The sequence below is a fragment of the Falco peregrinus genome, chromosome 11 (assembly GCF_023634155.1).
Source record: "Falco peregrinus isolate bFalPer1 chromosome 11, bFalPer1.pri, whole genome shotgun sequence".
NCBI classification, from domain to species: Eukaryota; Metazoa; Chordata; class Aves; order Falconiformes; family Falconidae; genus Falco; species Falco peregrinus.
The window spans coordinates 16749230-16771040 of NC_073731.1; the positions used below are offsets into that span (position 1 = coordinate 16749230).

Sequence of the window (21811 nt, forward strand, 5' to 3'; positions counted from 1 at the left end):
CTAAGATTTTTCTCATATGAATTGGGTGCCCAAATTTAAATATATACATAGATATATGCCACAAGAACACTTAACATAGTGAAGACACAGATTTCTAATAGAGTATGGCCCAGGCTCAAGATTTAGAGAGACACATGCTTCCAGATTACACTTTTTAAAAGAACAAACTCTTTCTACCCACTTCAGAGCCAGTAACTTTCTATGTATAGAAACACCACTTTTCTTTCCTGCATAAAGATAAGGCTTCCATTCACCTCCTCTAGTTCTCCCAGATTCATCTCTGGCTTTTGATCTCTCTATAATCTTTGCCTCTTCTTCTCCCCTTCTAAAACTAATCTGCATTTATGTCAGAAAAAAAACCCAAACCCGTAAGGTCTGCAAGAGGTGTCACTGAACTAATTTGTTCCTAGAGCTGAAATGAACTGCTTTCATTTTCGGAAACCTGAAAGGGGAGATTTTATGAAGGCGTATTTCCACTTTCATCTCACTCAGTCCTTGCTAAGGAAAGACATCATATCATGTAGTGCCAGTGCTCTGAGGTGATGTTATTACCAGAACTGGAACATACATGTGCACATGGACACACAGTATCAGATTCTCAGCAACATAAATGAGACGAAAATTCACACTAGAAGGGATCCCTGGAGGCCCATGGTCCAAATTTCTGCTCAAAGCAGGGCCAGCTCAGGGCATCACTCAGCCTGGTCTTGGAGACCTCAGTGCACAAATGGAGACTGCACAACTGCCACAGAGAAGAGGAGGCTAAGGTGGCTTTCTTTTTATTTAGTTCATAAACTAGTTGACCAAATAGCAGCATTCCTTCTTTTGAGTAGGAGGAATATAGCAATCCACTCACAGGGTCTTTTTTCCTTTTTACAGACTTCCAGCCTCTTGTATTTGGATGAATTTGCACAACAGGGGGAACGGTGGGTTCATAGGTGTAAGAATTCAGGGTCAGCAGCAGCAGGCTGCTTTCACCAACAGTGCTAACCTGTAGCTACTAAAACCCCATAGCCCAGGAGCATCAGCTACCTGGCAATCTAAGGAAGGAACCAAAGAAACACAACAGCACACAGAGCATGAAACCTACCTCTCGTGTTATGTCCTGGCACTACACTCGTGTTGAACACAGCTATGGCAACTTGAAGCAAAAGACACCTTAAGGCAAAACAATACCAGCCCCAGTCCACAGAGCAAGGCTACACCATCTATGCTCCTGTGCCACAGAGACAGGCCATCCTGGCCAGAAGCCACTGTGCTGCTAAGCTAAGTGCTTGAAATAGTCTTACTCTAGCTACAGGAAGATAAGTAATTTGTCTTGAGGTAAGCTGGGTGTGAACATATTGCATGGCAACTGCTGCAAGGAAACTGGCTGTGTGCGTGTTCTCACCTGGTGGCTGATGCCAGGTCATTCTAGGCAGCTGTCCCCAAGCGAAAGGCGCACTTCATTTCTAGCATGGGGCCTTTAGCCTAGTGCAGAAGTGTGGCTCTAGAAAAATCGATTAGCATTGAAATAAGACTATTTTTAAGACTACCTCTTCAAACGTATACACATGCACACTGACTAATCAGTTCAGCAGAATACTAAACACATTTCAAAGACAAAATCCAAAAGCACAACCAAACCATTTTAGAGATGGTATTACGACCAGCCTGCCTCACTGGCTAAATTTTGAACTTGAGAGCACAGCCCTGAAACTAACAGTTGGATTCATTACTGTGTCTTGCAAAGCAAAATAGCCTGAACCTCAACAAGCCAAAGGAACAGTCAGGATTAGGTTGACACAGGCAAGACCCAGCACTATGCGTTACTTCTGCCACAATTCATGCAGTTTAAGTCATTCACATCATGGGTCTTGACACTCATCTCCACAGCGATTAAGCTATGATTTTTCAGCAGGATTTATTTGCAATGCAAATAGAAGAAGAGGGGGAAGAAAGGCCTAGAAGCCCTTGGTTTTGAACATATTCATTCACACTGCACCTCATGAAAGGTGGGGAAGAGGACAGAAGTTTTGATTTGCAAGAAAACTGCACAAACTTATTTCACCATTGCTTTGTATTATAAGGATTATTGCATATTCACAGCAATCTATTATAATCTTGAGGTACCTTTCATGTATAAGTCTCAAAGGTACAAAGGAAGAAGATTTCAGTAACCCTAAATAAAAATATCTGAAGTACTTTTTGTCCATAAGCTGGGTATGAAGCCTGAAAATTTAAGTAACCTGTGCAAGGATGCTTAGTTGCATCAAAGCAGAAATCAAGACCCCTACGCCCAGCCTTCCCACTATATGCAATAAACCAATGCTAAACAATGTTACTCCGATTATTTTGAAATTAAGAACTCTATCCAGTTAGACTTGTAATTATAGCTAAAGCAGACTGTTGAAACTAGGACAGTTTGAGTGTCTTGTGAAGCCAGAATTTAACAGGCACTCCCCCTAGATGCAGCCTCAGTCACCTACCCCTGGATCGATGCTGTCCAGGCTCTGCAGCACACTGCATATTTTTCTGCATAATAGAAATCAGCAATCTGAATCCAAAGACGCTAATTTTCCAGCGTATATCAAGACCTGCTGCCAAACATCTGGCTGCTCTTAAGCTTTGTGGCAGATCTTTGGACCTCAGCTTTCTGTAATACAGTGGTCTACAAACTTTTTTGATCACACACCCCTATGAGTAAAAAAACTTATTCAGCATGCACACCCAACATACGTATATACACACACACACTGCTTTACAATGTATTTGTGTGTTTATTCTTTCAAAACCATCTGCTAGGTAGCATGCTACTGACAGCCATCTGTCATCATGTAAAAGGCCTGAAAATTCAGAAAACTGACTTTTTGTAAAAGCAAAAAAGGTATAATTCATCTTTAAGTTTGACAACTCTTTTAAGCATTTTGCCATGAGACAATCAGTGAGCTTTGGTGTAGTACAAAAGATTTTCACGGTCACTCCCCATCTCATTACAAAGTATTGTAAAGATTCTATTTCAAAGTTTTGCATTTATAAATTTAATCCCATTGACAACATCCTACAGCACTTTGCGTGCTTTTGGGTCCCACTTTGCTGCTAAGTAGTTCTTAGTGTATTTCATTGTTGAACCAGAATCTAGCAAACTCCTGACACTGAGACATGTTAGGAATAACTGTCCTTTGATGCAACCATACAGTAAGCCTCCTACACCGTGTAGTTTGTTTGAATACTTGTTTCTTCAAGTCTTTGGCAATGTCTTTATGTTGCATTTTAGTTTGTTGCCATATTGTTTTCTGCGTGTTATCTCAGGCATTTTGCCACAGCTGGAAGAAAAAGTGTTTCCCCAGTGGTATGTGGGGTTTCATCTTTTGCTCTCACATAATAAATCTCAAAAGAGGCTTCTAAAAAGTCACGTTTAATGAATTTTTTTAAAGTATTCAATTGAGTATCATTGGACTTTAAACATCACTGATTAGGTCTGATTAGACTGTCATTGCTTTTACCTGATGAAGAGCTCATACTAGAAGCAGTGTCAGCTCTGCCACTTTCTGATTGTTCACTTGTGCTCATGTTCTTAGTACCACCTCCAATCCACAGCTTCTTTGAGGGAATCTTTAAGCTATTTGTCTATTTCAAGAGGGTTTGCTTACTTAAAACTAAATAATATAATAAAAAAATCCACTTAACCAGGCACATGTGAGCTGCAGTACACTGGAAGTGAACAAACAAGTGAGGGTGTCCCTGTTAGCCCCTCCACGCTGTTTAACACCCACTCTTTTGCAAGACACTTCATGGGCTGTACAAGACATGGAACCCACCAACATACAGACTGAGAGCACCACTGTCAAACCAATATATTAGTAAAGCTTAATTTTATTTTTTTTTTAAGAATAAATATAAATAGAAGCTCTGATATTTTTCTCCTGCACCCCAGTGGATCATCTTGCACACCTCCTGGGACAACAACCCCACTCTGGGGACCACTGCTCTAATGTATTAATTGTCCTGGTACAAGAAGCCACCTCCATTCCATGACGTACCAGATAGAAGTTAAGGAGATACCTCTGCTGGAGCAATGCTCTGGGGCACAGCAAACACAGGGGAGAACCGCAATCTCTTACAGCCCCACATCTAAAGGACTTTGCCAACACCATTCACACCCATAAAATTTCACGGCATGCTGCAAGCATTACATATTTTCCCTGGTTTAAATCCAACAGGCAGAAGCAGAAGAGAAAAAATGGAAAGTGGATGGGGCACAAGGGAGAGAGATGCTGCTGCTGATCAAGTATTAGGATTCATTCAGCTTGAGCTCATCTACATCACAGTCAGGCAGCATGACCCGTTGGAAAGTTCTCTTCTAGCTGCAGTCACAGTCACTGAATCAGACTACCCCACCTTCATGTGTACTTTGGATGCAGGAGGGAGAAAAGGGGAGGGTAATTCAGATTCTACTATGCTGATTCATATCAAGTGCTCAAGCCAACTCGACTGAAAATTTGTTAGAACAGACATAGCCTGCACAGGCTTGTTGCCCTGTCACTTAAAAGATGGTCAAAGACATTCAGAGCTTACTTCAGAGTAAACCAGCACACGGAAATCTTCCCAAAGCCACTGGACACAAATCCTGCTACACAACACAGCCCCACTGTGGGGACAGCATCACATCCATCTAAAAGCTACCTCCAGTTTAGGCCATCTGAGAGTACATTTGTATTTGTTTTCTTTTAGTGAAAATAGGAGTGTAGCATGTTGTCTCATGTTACCACACAAACATTATGCATTCCTTGTTGTTTCCACAGAAATGCATGTACAAATATTCCTGTATCTCATGATGCTGCTGACTCCACAGCTTTAGAGAACTAAACCATAGTGCAGAAGGTGGAGAAGGTTTTGTGCATACGTGCAACCAGCAACTGCAATTTTATATAGAAAATGGACTGAAAGACTACCAAAAACTTTACCATCACAGAAACCAAGTTACATTAACAAAAAGGAACAAGAAATTATTTTCCACTCTCCAAATTTCAGTTATTTGCATTTAGTGGCCTGCAGCTAACCCTTCTTAGAAGTCTAACACCACACCCATGCTGCATTTGTGCATAGCAGATTGTGCTAAACAAGCTACTCCTAAAATGCAAACAGAAAGAAGTAAACTATCCTATCTGACAACAGAGGAGAGTTCACGGAGTGCAACAGCAAACCCTAAGTGCACCAAGAACACCCAAGTTGGAAAGCAGTAGCAGAGAGGCACACAATTCACCAACATACAACAGCTGCATAGTCAGTACTATCACAACATAAGAGCAACTCCAAACTCTTCAAACTTCTATTCTGAAAAACCAAGGAAGGCATATGAATACTAGGCCCTTTTATCAAGACAAAAGCATTTACAAGCTGGGGCTTTTGCTTATTGGACGGCTACTCTGATGCCAACATGCATAAACAGCATGCTTCCCGTCTAGCTGTCAGAATGGTGAAAACCAGCTCTTTGAAGTGCGTACCAGGTACAGAACAAAGTCTCTCTCTGATGCAGCTTTTGTCAAGCGAAAGTGAAAACAAGCTCTGCTGACAGAATGCCTTACCTTCAGTTACTCAGTTTTTGATGTTATATTGTATCATACATCCATGTGGCTGGGACTTCATTTTTCTAATGGCCAGGCCATAAAAAGTAGTTTTATTATTTAGGTTTTGTTTAAAGGAACCCACCTCCCCATGGATATCAATGCCCAAAGATAGGAATCTCACCCCTTTTTAGCCATCAGAGAAGGATTCAAAAGAATTTGTGGCCTGCCCGACAGACATTTGAAAAAAAAAAAAAAAAAGGGGGGGGGGGGGCGGGGGGGGGAGAAGCAAACTCAGTCTGTAGCGAGTGAAATTCATTTCTTAAATGATTTTTTCGCCTCTCTAAATAATTAAATTCATAAAATCTTTTCAGTTAATCAGAACACAGCTTTGCAATAAAGCCATTTTGTCCTAATTTCCCAACACATGCAGCTGAATACAAGTTTCACCTAGGAAATTAATCACCCTGTAGAAAACCATATTAGAAAGTGAACGACACACAAGCAAACTTCAAAATTAAAGACTAATGAAGTATAACAAGTGGGTGGTGTATCCTCTGATTAGCTAGAATGAACAATTTTAATACCATTTATATTTAGTGACTGCAAGCCTGGGCACCCCGTGCCAGTGTCTCACCACTCTCACTGTAAAGAATTTCTTCCTAGTATCTAATCTAAATCTACCCTCTTTCAGTTTAAAGCCATTCCTCCTTGTCCTATCACTACATGCCCTACTAAAAACCAACAAAATAGGAAATTGATTAAGCAGAACAAGCACAAACGAAGTCCAAAATAGATTATTCAATTTTTGAGGTTTAAGTTGGTCCATTTAAAAATCACGATTAAAATTAAGCAGGTAGTTTTCAAACCAGCCAAGTAAAAGGTCAGGTTTTTGTGTATTATCTCTGCGCGGTATCACCATCTTCCTTTCAGGACACCACATGACCTCTAAACAACCACTTCCAGTATTACAAACCCAAGACAAAGATTTCACAGTGGGACAAAGCTGAACAATATACTTCCAAGCAATACTGACCTCATTATCATTAAAGTTTCAAAAGATACAACCATAACAGAAACAGGAAAACGCGTAAACTCAGCCATTTGTCTTAAAAGCGAACAAAAAAATCCCGAACTGCAAACTCCCAATGAGCTGAACTGAACCCAGCACCCTGGAGGCAGGCTCCAGGCTGTTTATTACCATCAAGCTCAGGAAAAACTCTCAGTGGTGGATTCAGGGTTTTGCTTGCAGCAGTATCATTCACAGCTCTTAGGAGGGTTCTGAAGACCAGTGGCTCAATTCAACAGTTTGCCTCATGATCTTACAGTTTTTCAGAAGTGTCACACTACAGATCTTAAGCATCTTTAAATGACTGAAATGGGTTCAGAAGAAAATAAAGATTGACCTGAGCCACTGAACTAACAAAGCCTCTTCTTGTACATGTGACTTGTGGCTGGACTTTTTTTAACAAAATGCAGACTATGATCAAGGCTTCTTACAGACACAGTATCACTCTATTCTCTTCCACATGGAGTTTTCCAAGATCTAAACAAGCCAAGCTCACACCGCAGCATTTTCATACAATGGATCTCTTAAAAAAAAACAAAAAAACCAACAACAACACTCAAAACCCGCAAAAACTTTTAGAAACAAATTTACAAGGGATTAATCTCACCTTGCTTTAGACACCCAGAAACAAGTTAGTCCAACTCTGTCAGAAACTTGGTAGAATACTGAGTGACTTACTTGGCTAACTGGAAAATAATCACCATGACTGATAAAAACCGTGGAACAGTAATAGCACAGAGGTTGCTCTGCTATGGCAGGGGCTCCTTACAGTTTAAACACAAACACAGGGGCAACACAATATGTTCAAAGCCAAACCACATGGGAGAAACAAAAAAAACAACACACACAAAAAACCCCAACCCTGATCCCCTGAGGCAAACACCTCCACCCCCAGTATCTTCATATGCAAGTGAGGTAGTCAATACCACAGAAGAGGCCTTACAGGAATTATTCCACCAGTGTTCATGCATACTTTATCACACTCACAACTCACCAAGGGCCTCATTCAGCTCCCAGTGAGAGCAGCGCATCTCCATCAGACTCTGGAGTGCACCAACAGCTGCTTTCAAATACACAGCTACAAATGCACTAGCAATTACTCACTCCTCTGTGCCATGCAAGTGTTAGTGTGAGTTACAAGTAAAGTAGTTCTGCTCCACAAAAGCTCATTAATGAGGCAGATTCAACCAGTACCACACAAAACAAAATCAAAGCAAGCAAAGCAGCACAAACCAGGTTTTCAAAAAAGCTTAACGACTGCGTGAGATCATGAAACAACCAAAGTATTATCAGTAATAATAGCAGCCCAGTCAAACAGTATTTTGGTTTGATTTGGTTTCACTCTTTTACATACCAGTTGAAGGTATCTGATCATCAGAGTTCTCATTCACCTAATTAGCTGGTGGACATGCTGAAAAGAGTAGAAAGCAGTAGATAGGTAGCAGTACTTGAGCAACATTTATAAAGGAACTGAAAGCAAATGAAGGAGAAGAATACTAATCTTTTTTCCCCCACAAGTCATAAACTGACTAGGGTCTTCCTTTCCCACACAAAAAGCAAATGCAATTTCATCACCCATACAGGCAGTTTTTATTTGGATCTCTCAAACAGTGCAACGCTTGTAGAATTACAAGGGGGAGGAGAGATTCGTGTTTGTACATAAGGTCTGATACTGTGTGACATGCATTGCAAAAACATACTACCTGCTTTGAAAGCACATATTCTGTTAGTCCAGAGTTTAAAACTTAGAAATATCCTCCTTGCTTAATTCACAGAAATCATTAAAATATTCAAGTAGATTTAACACTTTCAAAAAGAAAGCAGAGGCCCCAATTCAGCCAAATGCTTGATTTAGATTTTCCCAAAATGGATACACAAGCTCAAGTATGTTGCTGACTTACAGCCAAGTTACCACAAGATTTCCAATTTCAAGATTTACTTTAAAAGCCAGCTGAGTTTAAGAACTGTGGACTAAGACTCCATAATGACTTGAAGTTTAAACTACACAGAGCATACTCAGTAGAATTTTCTAAAGCATACAACATTACTCTAACTCTGCTCCAATCTAATCATTTGGAGAAATACCTTCAACTTAAACCTAAATACAGCATACTTCAAATACACATACATGGTCCTTTACCTTTAATAACGAAGGCTTCAGTTACCAAACGCAGCATGTACAGAGGTTCATCTTTTGTTGACAGGTCATCAATTCCTGCTCTTGCATACATGCTGATGGCATCTCTGTAGGACCCCTCCACATAATGAAGCTTTCCTAGGATCAGCATAGCTTCTGTCATATACTTAGGCTAAAACAGAGCAGGGAAAGGAAAAGAGTGTTTACATGGTAAAATACCAGACAGCAAGAATGAGGTACTTCAGAACAAATTAAGCAGATTCGTAATGCTTTCCCCTCCACATTGCTAGCTCCACGGGTCAGAGTAGGAAGGATTTAAGTGTCTAGAGATCATAGGGCTATGCTCATGAGAACAGCAAGCAACAAAGGTCAAGCAACTACTTTGGAGCTCTGTTTGGGAATACACCACTTACAAGACACCTCTTTGGTTTCAGCTGACCTATTCTATTGATTTACCAGCCACAGATAGGACATAAAAGCCTGGCACTGTCAGAACTGCCTACATAACACACCAAGAAACCCCTCTACTTTTAAACTAGGCAGAAAGCATCACTTTTCAGTCAAGTGTTCCATTCCCAAATTTTAAGTTATCAAAGAACTTTCAGGCAACAGTAGAAAAACACAAGGCATGCCTGCTATTTCTGAGATTTGTTTAGTTTCTTAAAGATTGAAAACATGCATACAAATCTGCATAACAAAAAAATCTTAGTAAAATACATCTGTTCAGACTCTTTTCATGCTTTGGAAAGCATGAAAAGGTCCCTGAGCCTTCATACTCTTTTTTTTTTTTTAATACAAGCAGTCAACACAGGGTCAATGCTGCACGAGTAGCCAAGTCACCACTAACAATGAAACAGTAACGGCAATTCACTCAGGCAAACTTAACATCAAGACCCAGAAGAATTCAGTGAGTTTAGCTGTTATGGGGGCTAAACTATACAGAAAGAGGGTTGGATGGACTTCCCTTCCTTCCCCCCTCCTTTCTAAATACACTGAATTTCCAAGAAGTTAAATACAAAGAACTCCCCCAGAAAAGCCACTTGCACACTTGCTCCCTGGAAATTAACTTGACAGAAGTATAACATACACTTTCAAGCTAAGTTAACCTGTCAGTTTCAAAACCAAAAGTAACACGGGTCTAGAATAGACTATTGTAATTCATCATCTTTTTAAAGCCAGTTATGCAACTGTATGTCCAAGGACACTACCACAGCAGCACCCACAGAGGCTGGGTCTAAAAACATTCCTGAAGCTCTGCAGCTGAGTTGACAGGCAGCTACCAAGCACACACCCAGACCACAAAAGAAAATAAAAGCATAACTTCTCTGGCAGAGACCAAAAGCAATGCAAGGCTGTAATCCTGGACTCACACCACAACCTTAAGTGCCTGACAGCAGCCTGTGGCACATTCTACCTCTGATCTGGAACTGACCAGGTGTACACAATTCCCTCAGACCAGGAGCAGCAGTAGGTCACTCAGCTGTGCTAGCCTGACAGCACTGTTAGGCAGCTGTGCCCCACCACCCCACAGAACTCCTAAATATTTATCCTGCTTCTTTCTAATAAAAAGTAAAGAGGATATATACTTGTAGCACATAATTCATTTCTTATATAGAAAAAGCAAGTCTCCCAGCAGAAGACACTGCGAAGGGGTATTGAATTACCAGTCCATTAATAATACCTACAATACAGCACTGTACATACAGGAACACAAACAGGCAACACAACACCTTGTATCAGACCAATAATCACATGAAAGAAGCATCCACGTGGCAGGAATTATGATGACAGGACCCACTTACTCGTAGTTTTCCTCTGCTCAAGATATTGGTCAAATACTGTTTAGCTTCGCTCAGTTTTGGCTCAGTCTTCTCTGTCAGTGGAATACAGTCCTTCAGTTTGGCAAAGTTTTCCTTCAAACATTCTTCCAGCAGGGCCTCTGCAAGCAGCATACTCCCATAGTCCTCTGAAAGCACATACCAACCAGGAAAAAAACATTGCTTAGGGCCATACGGCTGATAAATAGCATTACAAACACACACAGAAACAGTAACTTAAAGTAGTTATGAAAAAATGAAACAACACTTCCTTTTAACTTGAAGATTTTCCCCAATGAATCTGTTCATTTTGACAGCACAGCTCATTCTTGTGCTGTCACTAATAAAACAGTTAAGAATTTTCAGCATAAAACTCACTTCCTAAAGCATAAGACCCATCCTTGCAAGCATTTAAGTGCATGCTTTAGATTTACAAATGTACAAGCATATAATGCATGCTTCAGACTACAGATACAAATTTCACTGCAAAACAGTAACCACATCAGAAATGTCAAAGATTTTACTGAAAATTCACAGAAAGAAATAAAAATGGAGAATTTAGACACACAAGGCTTGATCCAGTGACATAACTAACATGGCGTATAAAATTCTTTCTACATTAAAACCCATTCCTGTTCAGTTCCACAGAAGAGAAACTCAAACATAGGTAGTAGCACTGTATATGGCATGAAGCATCAAGTGATGTTGCAACCATGCACTGGGAGAAAAAAAAAAGTTTCATCTGCTAGTGTACTTGGTAGTTCTTGCATGATGGGTCCAGTTCTGCAGTTCATTTATTCATAAAAGTAACACCTCAATCAGCTGACTAATGGGGCAAGCAGGGTAAGAAAATCTTCGTAAACCAAAGAGCCAAGCCCTACATTTCATGTATACTTCGCTTTTCAAAGTTGGAAGTTCCAGAAAGCAGGAAACACGGTAATGTCTTTATTTCTGTATTTTCAGTCCATGGGACAACTTATCCCCACTTAGTACCCATGCATTATATACATCACTAATAATCCACATGTGGGGGGGTCATTTGTTACAGATTTTTTTTGTTGTTGCAGCTTAAGTGTTCAGCTGCATATCAAATCATAACCATAGTTCTTCCTGCTCAACTGTGGATCTACAACTAACTTGTATACACAAAGTATAGGTACATGAAGTGGGAAGAGTAAATGTCCCAAATATATTCCCCCACCACCACCGCCTTGCTTGCAATCATTTCTACACAACACTGAAGAGCTTTCAGGTAGCCACTAATCTCCCTAGCCAAAATTAAGGAATTACATAAGATCATATACAATTAAGAAATAAATATACACAATCCCTCAAAGCAAATACTACTGTTAAAAAATTCCATATAGACACACGATTGTTTCTAGAAACACAAAACTGCAGCTAGTCCCTCGCTGGAAGAAAAGTTCTGTAGCCGTAACAAAAACCCCCTCTTTCATAACTAGCAAGTTATGATGACATAGCAGCAAATTAACAATGTTTTTACAGCAATCACACTGTTGTTATGACTCTTAATTACAAGGGAACAAACCAATATGAACTCTTCAACTATTAATGCCCCCAAACTGCATGACGATCTCTGCGCCTGGGAAGCGCAGCTGAAACTCGACCGAAGTTCAAAGGTTGGCCACGTGGCTCACAACAGGACGCTCCATCAGCATCACGTATTACACTGGGAAAGCCTTGTAAATAAATCTCTATTAAGCTACCAACATCTCCTCCCACCACGCCTTCCCACTCTGAGGTTTACTGCACCACAGCAGGGTTCAACTAAATCTAAGGCCACATCCCAGAAACACATCTCTGAAGAAGGGGGTTTATTCGGGAAATAGCTCCCCTGACTCCAACAGCAGAACCTCTTGTACCAGCACGGTGGCTTGGATCAGGTCTTCTTCACAACTTATTGCCGCTGACTACAGACACAGAATTTTACAGTTCTAACGCTGCCTCACTTCTTACAAGTGATGTCATTTAAAAAGAAGCTGTGTGTTGTAACAGGGAAAAAAGAACACATTCGCTATTTATGAAACCTGTCTCACACGTGAAAGGGTACTGGGATGAGCCCCAGACTTTAAATAAAGCAGTCCCATTCAGAACTGAAGGGAGACAGTACAAGGGCACCCACAACGGGGTGGGAGGGAGCAAGAGGGCACCGGCACCGCACGCATCGCGAAGCTGCAAACAGCCACTTCCGAGCACGGCAGCCGAGGGTCGGCAGCCTGGCCGCAGCCCAGCCGAGCCTGCTAAACCAGGGGCTGGCACAGCGGGCGGCAGCCGCCACCTGCGGGCCGCTGCTCAGCGCGGCGAGAGCACCGTGGCAGTGGCCGGTGGCCACCGAGCGAGCGCCGCCGCTGCCCCCCGCTGCCAGCCCCGAGCAGCGCGTGCCCCGGCCGCCCGGCGGGCCGGGAAGCGCCGAGGAAGCGCCCAGCCTTCTCCCGCAGCCCCGGGAGAGACGGAGCAGCCGCGGCTCCCGCCCACGCCAGCCCACCGGGCCGGGGCTGCCGAGTCCCGGGCGGCGGCACGGAGCGACGAGCCGGTCCCGCCGCCGCCGCCGCCCCGAGCCCGGGCGGTCCGGTAACGGCGGACGCCCCGCCGCTCTGCCCTACCCCGCCCGTCCCCCGCCGCCGCTTACCGGCGTCCTGCGCGCCCCCCGCTGCCGCCGCCTTGCGCGGGGGCCGCGCCGGCGGCAGCAGCTGCTGGGCCAGGTGCCGGAGCTGCTCCCAGTGCCCCTCCGCCCGGCACCGCTCGATCTCCCCCTCCAGCTTCACGTGCGAGTGCGAGCCCTTGGCCGCCATCTTACCGCCGGGCCCGCCCCGCCCCGCCCGCCCGGCGCGGAGTCCCCGGCGGCGGCTCCCGGCAGGCGCCCGGAGCGAGCGCGGGGCCAGCGCCAGGTGCCCGGCGGGGCGTGCGCGGGCGGGGCGACTCGCTGCCCGAGGCCTGCCACCGTGGGCCGCGGCTCCTTCACAGCCACCCCTTCCCTGCCACCTCTCACTTGACGCCCAGGCCCGGAGAACCGTGCCCCCGGGAGGGCAGCCGCTGTCCCGCCACCGCGGCCCGCCAGCGGCGCTGCACCCACCCGACCGACCGCGGCCTGCGGGCCCGAGAAACGCCGGCATTGCTGAGGCGCTGTTTGCTGCCCCACCGAGGCCCTGGGGCTCCCTTCCCCAGCGGGGAGGGACAGAGGCGCTGCCCCCTTGCCAAGGCCCTCAGGAGCCCCTGGAGCCCCGGGTCGTTTCTGCCCGCTGTCCCGGCAGCCACCACTGGGCCTGAGCAGCGGCCTCAGCAGAGGACACGCGGCTGGTGCACGAGCAGCGAGCCAAGGGCCCACGCCGCCTCCCGAGCCCGGAGCTGGCTCTGAGGGTCACAACCTTGAGGTGACAGCAACGGCCGTTCAGGCGCCAAGCACGAAAATGAGAGACCTTCGGCGTCTGGTGGAGGGGGAGCAAAGCGAACGAGCCGTTTATAAACGGCAGAGGTAGCGTGCCAGGGCGCTGCTGCTCCCCGGGGCACGACGGGGAACGGAGAGCATCGCCGCTCGCTTGTGGAAGGCACTGCGGAGAGGCCGCGAGAGAAGCGCGCAGAGCAGGGGCTGACGACAGCCCTCCGCCCGGGGCACGGCTGGCTGGATCCGCCCGGTGCGCCCTCGGGACGGGCGGCTCTCCGCACCGGAGCCGGGACGGGGCTCACGGCCGGCCGCGGCCCCGCCTCGCGGTGGGCGGCGCGCTCCACCTGTCCCTGCGCGAGGGCTCCACGTGGAACTGCGGGAGCGGTGACGCAGCCGCCGCCCGGCCGAAAGGTGCAGCCAATGAGCGGGGAAGGGGGGCGGGGCGGGAGCGCGGCGCGTGCGCCGGGTCAGAGGTGAGGCCGGGGCTGGCGGCCGGCCTGTCCCCGGCCCGGCTCCACCTGCCCGCGCCCCGCAGCCACGGCGTCGCGGCCGCCATCGCCCGCCGGAAGGTGCGTAGCCTGGAGGCGGCAGGGCCTCTCCGCCCGCCCCGGCAGCCGGGGCTGGAGCGGGGCGCGCTGCGGCCCGGGCGGGGGGCGGCGGGCGGCGGGCCCGGCCGGGGAGCCGCGGGTGGGAGGCAGGCAGGCGGGCGGGCGGGCGGCGCGGTGCCATCTGCCGGGGCCTCCGGCCCCGCTCCGCGCTGAACCGGCAGCAGACTGGGGGCTGCTTCAGCTGGGGGTGGGAGAACTACAGAGAAGCCGAAACCAGCGATCGGGTGTTTCGCTCGCCTCGGCAGGGCCCCCTGTCCCCCCGGCCTGCTGCCGCGCTGTGGCGTGTCCCTGCCCCTGAAGCGGTGCGGTGACCGATGCGTGGGTACAGCCGTGTGTTACTCCGGGCGTGCAGTCCGAGTAGATCGGCTAATGAGATGGAGTCTCTTCGGTAATTGTAAGCGACCTTTGCTCCCCTAGCTGTGGGGCAGGTGTGCGTGAAGCTGGCATGGTTGGTTGTCTGGTAGCTCTGTGAAGACCCACGCGTGGCTGAAGAGTGGACATGGGTGCATGGGGAAAAAAAGTCATTCTCTGAAAGTTACTGCGTGTCGCCATGAAATAGGGACCCTCATAGAAATTGTTAATTGGAGTTCTCTGGTTTTCTGCTTCCTGAGTGCTTGAAATGTAGCAGGTTCTTCTAGAACTTAGTTGGGTTATTTCTAAGCACTCTAAATCTGCTGAAAGTAGATTGCAATTTTGATCTGTAGTGTGGTGTTTTTTTTTTTGGGGGGGGGGGGATGTTTTCCTTTCTGTAGGAGATCAAGATGGCTCAAAGGATTTTTCGAATACATTTGCTGTTCTGCTCTCTGGCTGCATTCTTCATCTCTGCACTGGCTGAGGAACACGTAGGAGAGAGTCAACATGCAAATATTCGCCTTGATAAGAACTTGGTACAAGATAAAGAGTAGGTGTTCCATGTTCTAAAAACGTAAACTTTATTAATGATTTGCTAATTTCTGAAGTCTTGTTAAGTGAGTTGGACTTAAGCCTAGGGCACCCTCTTTTCTCAGGATGTTGTATGACTAGCTAGAGTCAGATATGAGACATGCTTGCTCAATAAGTTTGTGGAGATACTAGACCTAGAAAGGCCTCTCAGGAGCCTTTAGCCCTACGCATACTACAAATAATTTCCTGCAGGAATCCTGCCTACCTAGATCAATATACTTTAGACAAAATTGTATGCTGAACAGGTAGAGTGACAATTCTTTTCTCACTTGCTTCTTGATACAGGCAAACCAGTGGTAGCAGCAAATAAAACTCCCTAGAATACTTCATGTTTGACTAGAAAAGATCTTCCAGTTCTTGTGCTTTGGAAGACAGCCAAAAGGAGTTTCTGGGCACTGCTTCAGTTTTGATAACCTGCTAACCAGGGCAGAAGAAATAGAAATAGCTATCTTGGTATTAGAGGCTGGTACGACACCTGTAACAAACCGCTTTTGTGCCTCCTTCATCTTAGCATGAAAGTGTAGCTTTCGGTTGTCCTGGTTTTCCAAGGTGCTTTTAGAGATACAGTATTTCCTATGTATTTGACTGTTTGATCAAAGACTAAATTTCACGTAAACAGAGCATTAAATATTAACTGACGGATATGTTGTGGGGTTTGGGGTTTGTTTTTTTGTGGTTTTTCTTTTTCTTAGCCACATCATGGAACATTTGGAAGGTGTTATTGAGAAACCAGAATCTGAAATGTCTCCACAAGAGTTGCAGCTTCATTACTTCAAAATGCATGACTATGATGGCAATAATTTGTTAGATGGGTTAGAGCTTGCTACTGCTATATCACATGTCCACAAAGAGGTAGGTAGAACTTTGTAATGTCATATGTGTTTGGAAACAGTTCTGTCTACAAGAATACAAGAAGCTTAGAATAGAATGGAACAGTTAGAACACATCTTCAATGCAGTTACAGTTTTGCTTGAAAGTGAGATTATTACACACACACACACCCCTCCCTAATAGTTTTGGTTAGTTTTAGAAATGTGCTAGCTTTATCACAGCTTTTCATGTCACGCTGCAGTTTTCAAGAAGACTCTGTTGTAGTTTAAACTTCAGAGTGCGGAAGGACTGTAGAGTGAAAATGATTTGACAGAGGGGACACTTTGGTAGGCAGGGATGGGGAGAAAGGGAGATGATCCAAAATGGGATAATGCTCATGAGGATTTGTAGAAATAGCATGTGACAGGATGCTGTTTGAGGTTCTGAGGCTGATGTTTTCAACTCCAAACCATTAATGCCTTGGATACAGAAACGGTAAGAGACCTCTTGCACAAAATTAGAATTAGAAGAACCAGTCACGGTCTGAATTTTTCATAAACGCAAATTGCCTTTCCAGCTAGGAACTTCTATGGACAAAGTAGGAAGATACAATCATTAGATAGACCATGCTAACATGTCGTCTCATACTGACCTTTTGGAAGTATCATCCTTTTCCATACGTACACCTGTGGCAAAAAACACCTAGATGAGAACAGAGTAATGACTGTTTCCTTTTTGTATTCAACTTTGCTCATAAGGGGTGTTGCTAAGAGTTTTACTGACTTAAGCTACAGCGCTGGATTTCTTCATTACTCTGTTAATGTCAAGCTTGCATTTTATAAGTTCTGACACACAGGAATATTTTCTGTACTGTAGGCAAACTATAGTGTCTCTATTACATTAAGATACAAATAAAGAATACATCTGTTAGATTATTAACCATTAGTATACACTGTGCTTTTAGAAGTTTGGCTAAGTATATGAACTGGATACTTATTCTGAAGTCTGGAGAACCTGGACTTCATAACTTGCACCTGGTAAAAGTTGCTTATATTGGCATAAATGATTACTTAAAACTTAGTGCCAAATGAGGCACCAAACATGAATAGCTTAACAAAAAATCAGTTGTCAGTAATCTGTCATGTGTGCCACTAGACGGAAAAACACTGCTAAACTGTTCAATGTGATTTCGTTTTTGTAGGAAGGTGGTGAGCACACGCAGGCAATGAAAGAAGAAGAGCTGATTAGTCTAATAGATGATGTCTTAAGAGATGATGATAAGAACAATGACGGATACATTGACTATGCGGAATTTGCAAAATCACTGGAATAAGGTTTTATGGGGGGCTTGTTTCTCCTTCTAACTACATGGAAATGTGAACCAGTATAATGTGATTCATTACTGTCTCATATCAACCTCTGTGCTGTGAGAAGGAAAGGTGTCCAGTTCCAGCTGATTTTATGTTGTATGTGTTAAAAGACTGGCTAACTCGGAGCAGGAGCAATGTTTGACTAAACATAGCTGTGCATTTGAATCTTGACACATGGAAGTGTCAACAGTACTCCATAGGGTACAGCTGGCAAACTCTTTTAAGTAGCTGTGTATGAATACTAAATAGACCATATACAATCTAAATTTCAGGTTTTCTGTCATTGGATTATATAGTACTTGTTTGCTTTCAACTTCTATTTAAATTTATAAAATACCTAGGAAAGCAAGAAAAGATTATTGCAAATAGTTGTATTTCAAGGATAAATGACCTTACCTTCCCACTAATTTCAAAGGAAATTTGCATATAAGTACAGGTGCTTGAAACAGCAATTATAGAGGAAAAGCGTTTGAAGGTGGTTTATGTTTGAGGTCTGCATGATACCATATGGACTTTAACCCAGACTTTGAAGAAACTAAGTATTTTTAAATATATGTACTTCCTAGCATACCCTTAAATTTTACATATAAATATATATACACATGTTTTTCAATTGCTTCTCACCCTTCACAGATTTACTTTTTGTGTCTTAATTTACTGATTTTTCCCCCACTACCTTCTGTGGTGTTTTCTTAAGAAAATGAAAGTATTTTTATTACATTCATATGTTGTATTAATGCTGTATAGCATTTACTAGAGTAGCTTCTGCTATCTCGTTTTGAAGATCACATTAACAGTAAACTGGTTTAAATATAAAAGCTTGTTCAGTTTGGTTTTTACAGTATTAGCCAGCAGGATAATCAAAGTGAGCAAGTAATGCTGCCTTGTTAACATTTAAGTTCATATTCCTTGAGACTTAAGTTATGGTATTACTTTCAGGAAGTATTTCATAACTAGCAGTTTCAAGATACTGAAGTATTTGCAAATTAACATGGTTCTAGGTTTATTTTCACTGTCTTGACTCAACACTTAAATAGTCAGACAGTTTAAGAATGTTAGAGAAGTGACATAGTGCTGTGTTATTGATACTGGTGGCTCACACAACTGAAATCTTAAATAGCATTCAATCATTATCCATTAATAGAGAATCTAAATGTTAGCCTATTTCTGTAAAATTTATAAAGAACTATTTTCTGTACAAAATTATTCTTATACAAGAGAAACACATTTGTAAAAAATTATTTCCTCTGTTTAAATGTTTGTGCAATGAATCCTGAGTGTCGGACTCTTTTTCTTGTACTATTTATTTTGATACCTTTGTGGCCAGGTTTGTGCTGCTTGTACAAGCCATAAAAATAAGCTGAGGCTTGTGCACTCTGGAGCTAGACACATAAGGCTGGAAGTTCTAGTGGGAAATGTACCTAATTTTCTGATGTATTTTTTAGCCCATCTCTGATGCTAGTAGTCATCTTAAAAAGAAAGTTATTTCAGTTGCAGTCACAGCATTTTTAAAATACCTCTTTTGAGGGTAATTGATCTGGAGTAGATGTTAACCTAGAAGAAAGTATAGAAAATGCTTGTTGGGTGAGAGGGGAGAAGAGGGTTAAGCTCCTCAGCTTTGAGCACTTAAAGCAGGTTGCCTGTAGAACTGCCAGTTCTTCCATGCTTCTGAGTTTTGGATTTATTTGGGATGAAAGAGCAGACCAGGGAACTGAATTTATGCAACTGCTTTTAAAAAGTTATAGTTTTCTTATCAAGCACAGCGTAAACTTAGTCCAGAAGCCACCTGTGAGGCAGACTTACATACATATATTGTATTTATATACATATTTATTAACTCCTATTTTATGTGGCAAAGGACATGCATCATAGAAGCCTTATATCAGAAATAATTATGATAAGTGCAGGTACTATGAACATTGTTTACCTGCTATTTTAAAACTGGGGTTTTTTAAGGGTTCAAAAGTATATATAAACAGAAAAGTTATTTAGCAAAAATGGAGAACAAAATTGGCACCTCTGATTTCATGATACATGAAGAGAGATCAAATCAAAATTTCTGCTTTCCTAGAAAGAACTGTTCAAGAAATGCTACCCAAGCTGCAACCTGCATCATCATGTCTTTACTCAGCCTCCTAAAGCAAATACACATACTTAAGTGCACTCAAAGATAAATGGTTTAACAGCTGTCTAGGGAGCTTTCTCAGTTACAAAGTAGAAAAGTGCAAAATTGCTGAGAGCGATGGTGAGTCAGACTTTTTTTAAAAAATATAACTAATCTGTGTGCTAGTCGGAACTCATGCCATACCCTGAATATGCTGGTACAGGTTATATATACATAGAGTATTTTCCATTTCATATACGTAACGTAGAAAACACAGCCTTTACAACAGAAGTACTCGTTAACTATAAAGCTGGTTTAGCTTCGATAGAATGGTACTATCTTCATTTCACAGATAAGGTAACAAGGCAGAAGCGGTGTATGATTTACTGAAGCCCAATCACATCCCTGGCAGAAACAAACCGGGCGAATGCTGTTGTGTATGACCTTCGCCTCTTCCGAGTCTGATCTCAAGGGATGGAGTTTGGTTTTCCCCATTAGAGGAGAACACATCTGGCCTTGCATTACTGTATACGATGTGCCCAGTTTAAAGTATCTAGATTACCTGCTTTTACCTCACAAAATATTGGTTCATGTAGGAGCTAAAGAAAACAGGTAAACTTGTTCTTGAAGTACTCCTACACTGAGCGGTATTTTTACTGGTCAGTCTAGGACCTAGTCTGTGTATGAAGGAGAAAAATCTTAACTGCTTGTCCAGTGTCTGTCAGAATGCTGTTAATGACAAGAATGACTGCCCAGAACTTCCAGCAACAGTTTTGTCTGCCTATTCATGCAGACTTTGCTACCTTTCTTTTTGTATTCTTTTATTAATCACCTCTAACCTCAAAATGTCTTAGACCTGTTAAGGAATGTTTACACTTACAAATCCTGATTTAGTCTAAAGTATTTTTCAATATTGCAGTTTGCAAGCAGAACAGTAACTCAGGAAAAATGTCATGATCGCTATAGCCACTAGATAGCGTATTGACACCACATTTGTTCCCTGCAGTATGTAACTTGGAGTGATTTTCAACCTGGCTTTCTCTAAATCATCACCACTACTTGCTCCCCTGTCTCCCAACACCACATTGCCAGTATGATGCCCACATTGTTATTAGTTTACACCTGTCATAGAAATTGACCATAGCGTGGACTGGTTACTGGTAATTAATTTTCATTGTTGAGGGAATCCAAATCAGCTTGAAGTGATAGTAAAGAAATGTGGATTATAATATTGTCAATAAAAATATTTGTGTAACAGGAAAGCTTTTGAATATAAGCACTAGGCTTGGCCTGACTTCTTGACCATCTCTAGTTGGCCTATGAGAGGTCCATGAGGTATCTACAGTGCTGTCAACCAACAGTAAAGAATACTAGAGGGCTTTAGTAGGACCTAAAGTCTTCCTGGTTTTGAATTGGACATCAGTAAGAGCTTCTGTCACTGTTCTTACAAGTTATAGGTCCAATGTGGTCTGATCAGCTATTTTTGCTTAAGGTGAAGCTTACTGCTTTTTTCTTCCTCTCCCCCGTTATGATCTCACTGTCTGCCCATTGCACCACGAAACAGCTGCGTAACGTTTTAAGTCTTTAGTAAAGAAATTAGGGCAAGGATCATGGCATACCTTAGTCTAGATTATTTATTATCACAAAGCATTTGTGTTCTAAATGTGTTTCATCAGCACAGATCCTCTGTCCACTTTGAATGAGATCCATTATAAGGGCAGTTATTAATGCTTTACAGAAGCTTGCTCTGAAAACACATTTTCCTTCCCATTCTTCATGCTAAATTCTGAACAGCAGTGTAAATCTTAAGGGCTAAGACACACTGTAATTGTCACTACCTGCCTCAGCTGAGCAGCAGTGTTACATGTAGGTAGAGGGCAGTGTAACATATGACTCAAAGTCTACTACCAGATATGACATTTTAGAAGAAATCAGTACTGCAGCGAACATAGTGTCAACTTCTGCCACTTGATCCAAGTGACTGACAGCACTAGATTTCAACAAG

General features: G+C 43.4%; 2 protein-coding genes across 5 annotated transcripts in view; one reads left to right on the forward strand and one right to left on the reverse strand.

The window, feature by feature from the left end:
* Positions 1–13772, reverse strand: part of TTC7A (tetratricopeptide repeat domain 7A) — a 172642-nt gene extending 158870 nt beyond the window's left edge. Inside the window, exons 1-3 of one of the 4 annotated variants that reach the window (XM_055815978.1) lie at positions 13220–13772; positions 10555–10718; positions 8756–8924 (exon numbers count right to left, since the gene is read on the reverse strand). In XM_055815978.1, the coding sequence (XP_055671953.1) occupies positions 8756–8924; positions 10555–10718; positions 13220–13703 (817 nt within the window). In that variant the 5' untranslated portion in view covers positions 13704–13772. Of the gene's footprint in view, positions 1–7969; positions 8027–8755; positions 8925–10554; positions 10719–13219 lie in introns of those variants that run through there. The other 3 variants (XM_055815977.1, XM_055815976.1, XM_055815980.1) reach the window with 3 other exon arrangements.
* Positions 13773–14383: 611 nt separating this feature from the next.
* Positions 14384–18973, forward strand: MCFD2 (multiple coagulation factor deficiency 2, ER cargo receptor complex subunit). The gene is made up of 4 exons (XM_055815981.1): positions 14384–14541; positions 15333–15481; positions 16215–16374; positions 17534–18973. Exons 2-4 carry the CDS (start codon positions 15342–15344, stop codon positions 17663–17665), a joined length of 432 nt encoding a protein of 143 aa, XP_055671956.1. The 5' UTR covers positions 14384–14541; positions 15333–15341; the 3' UTR covers positions 17666–18973.
* The last annotated feature ends 2838 nt before the right edge of the window (positions 18974–21811 follow it).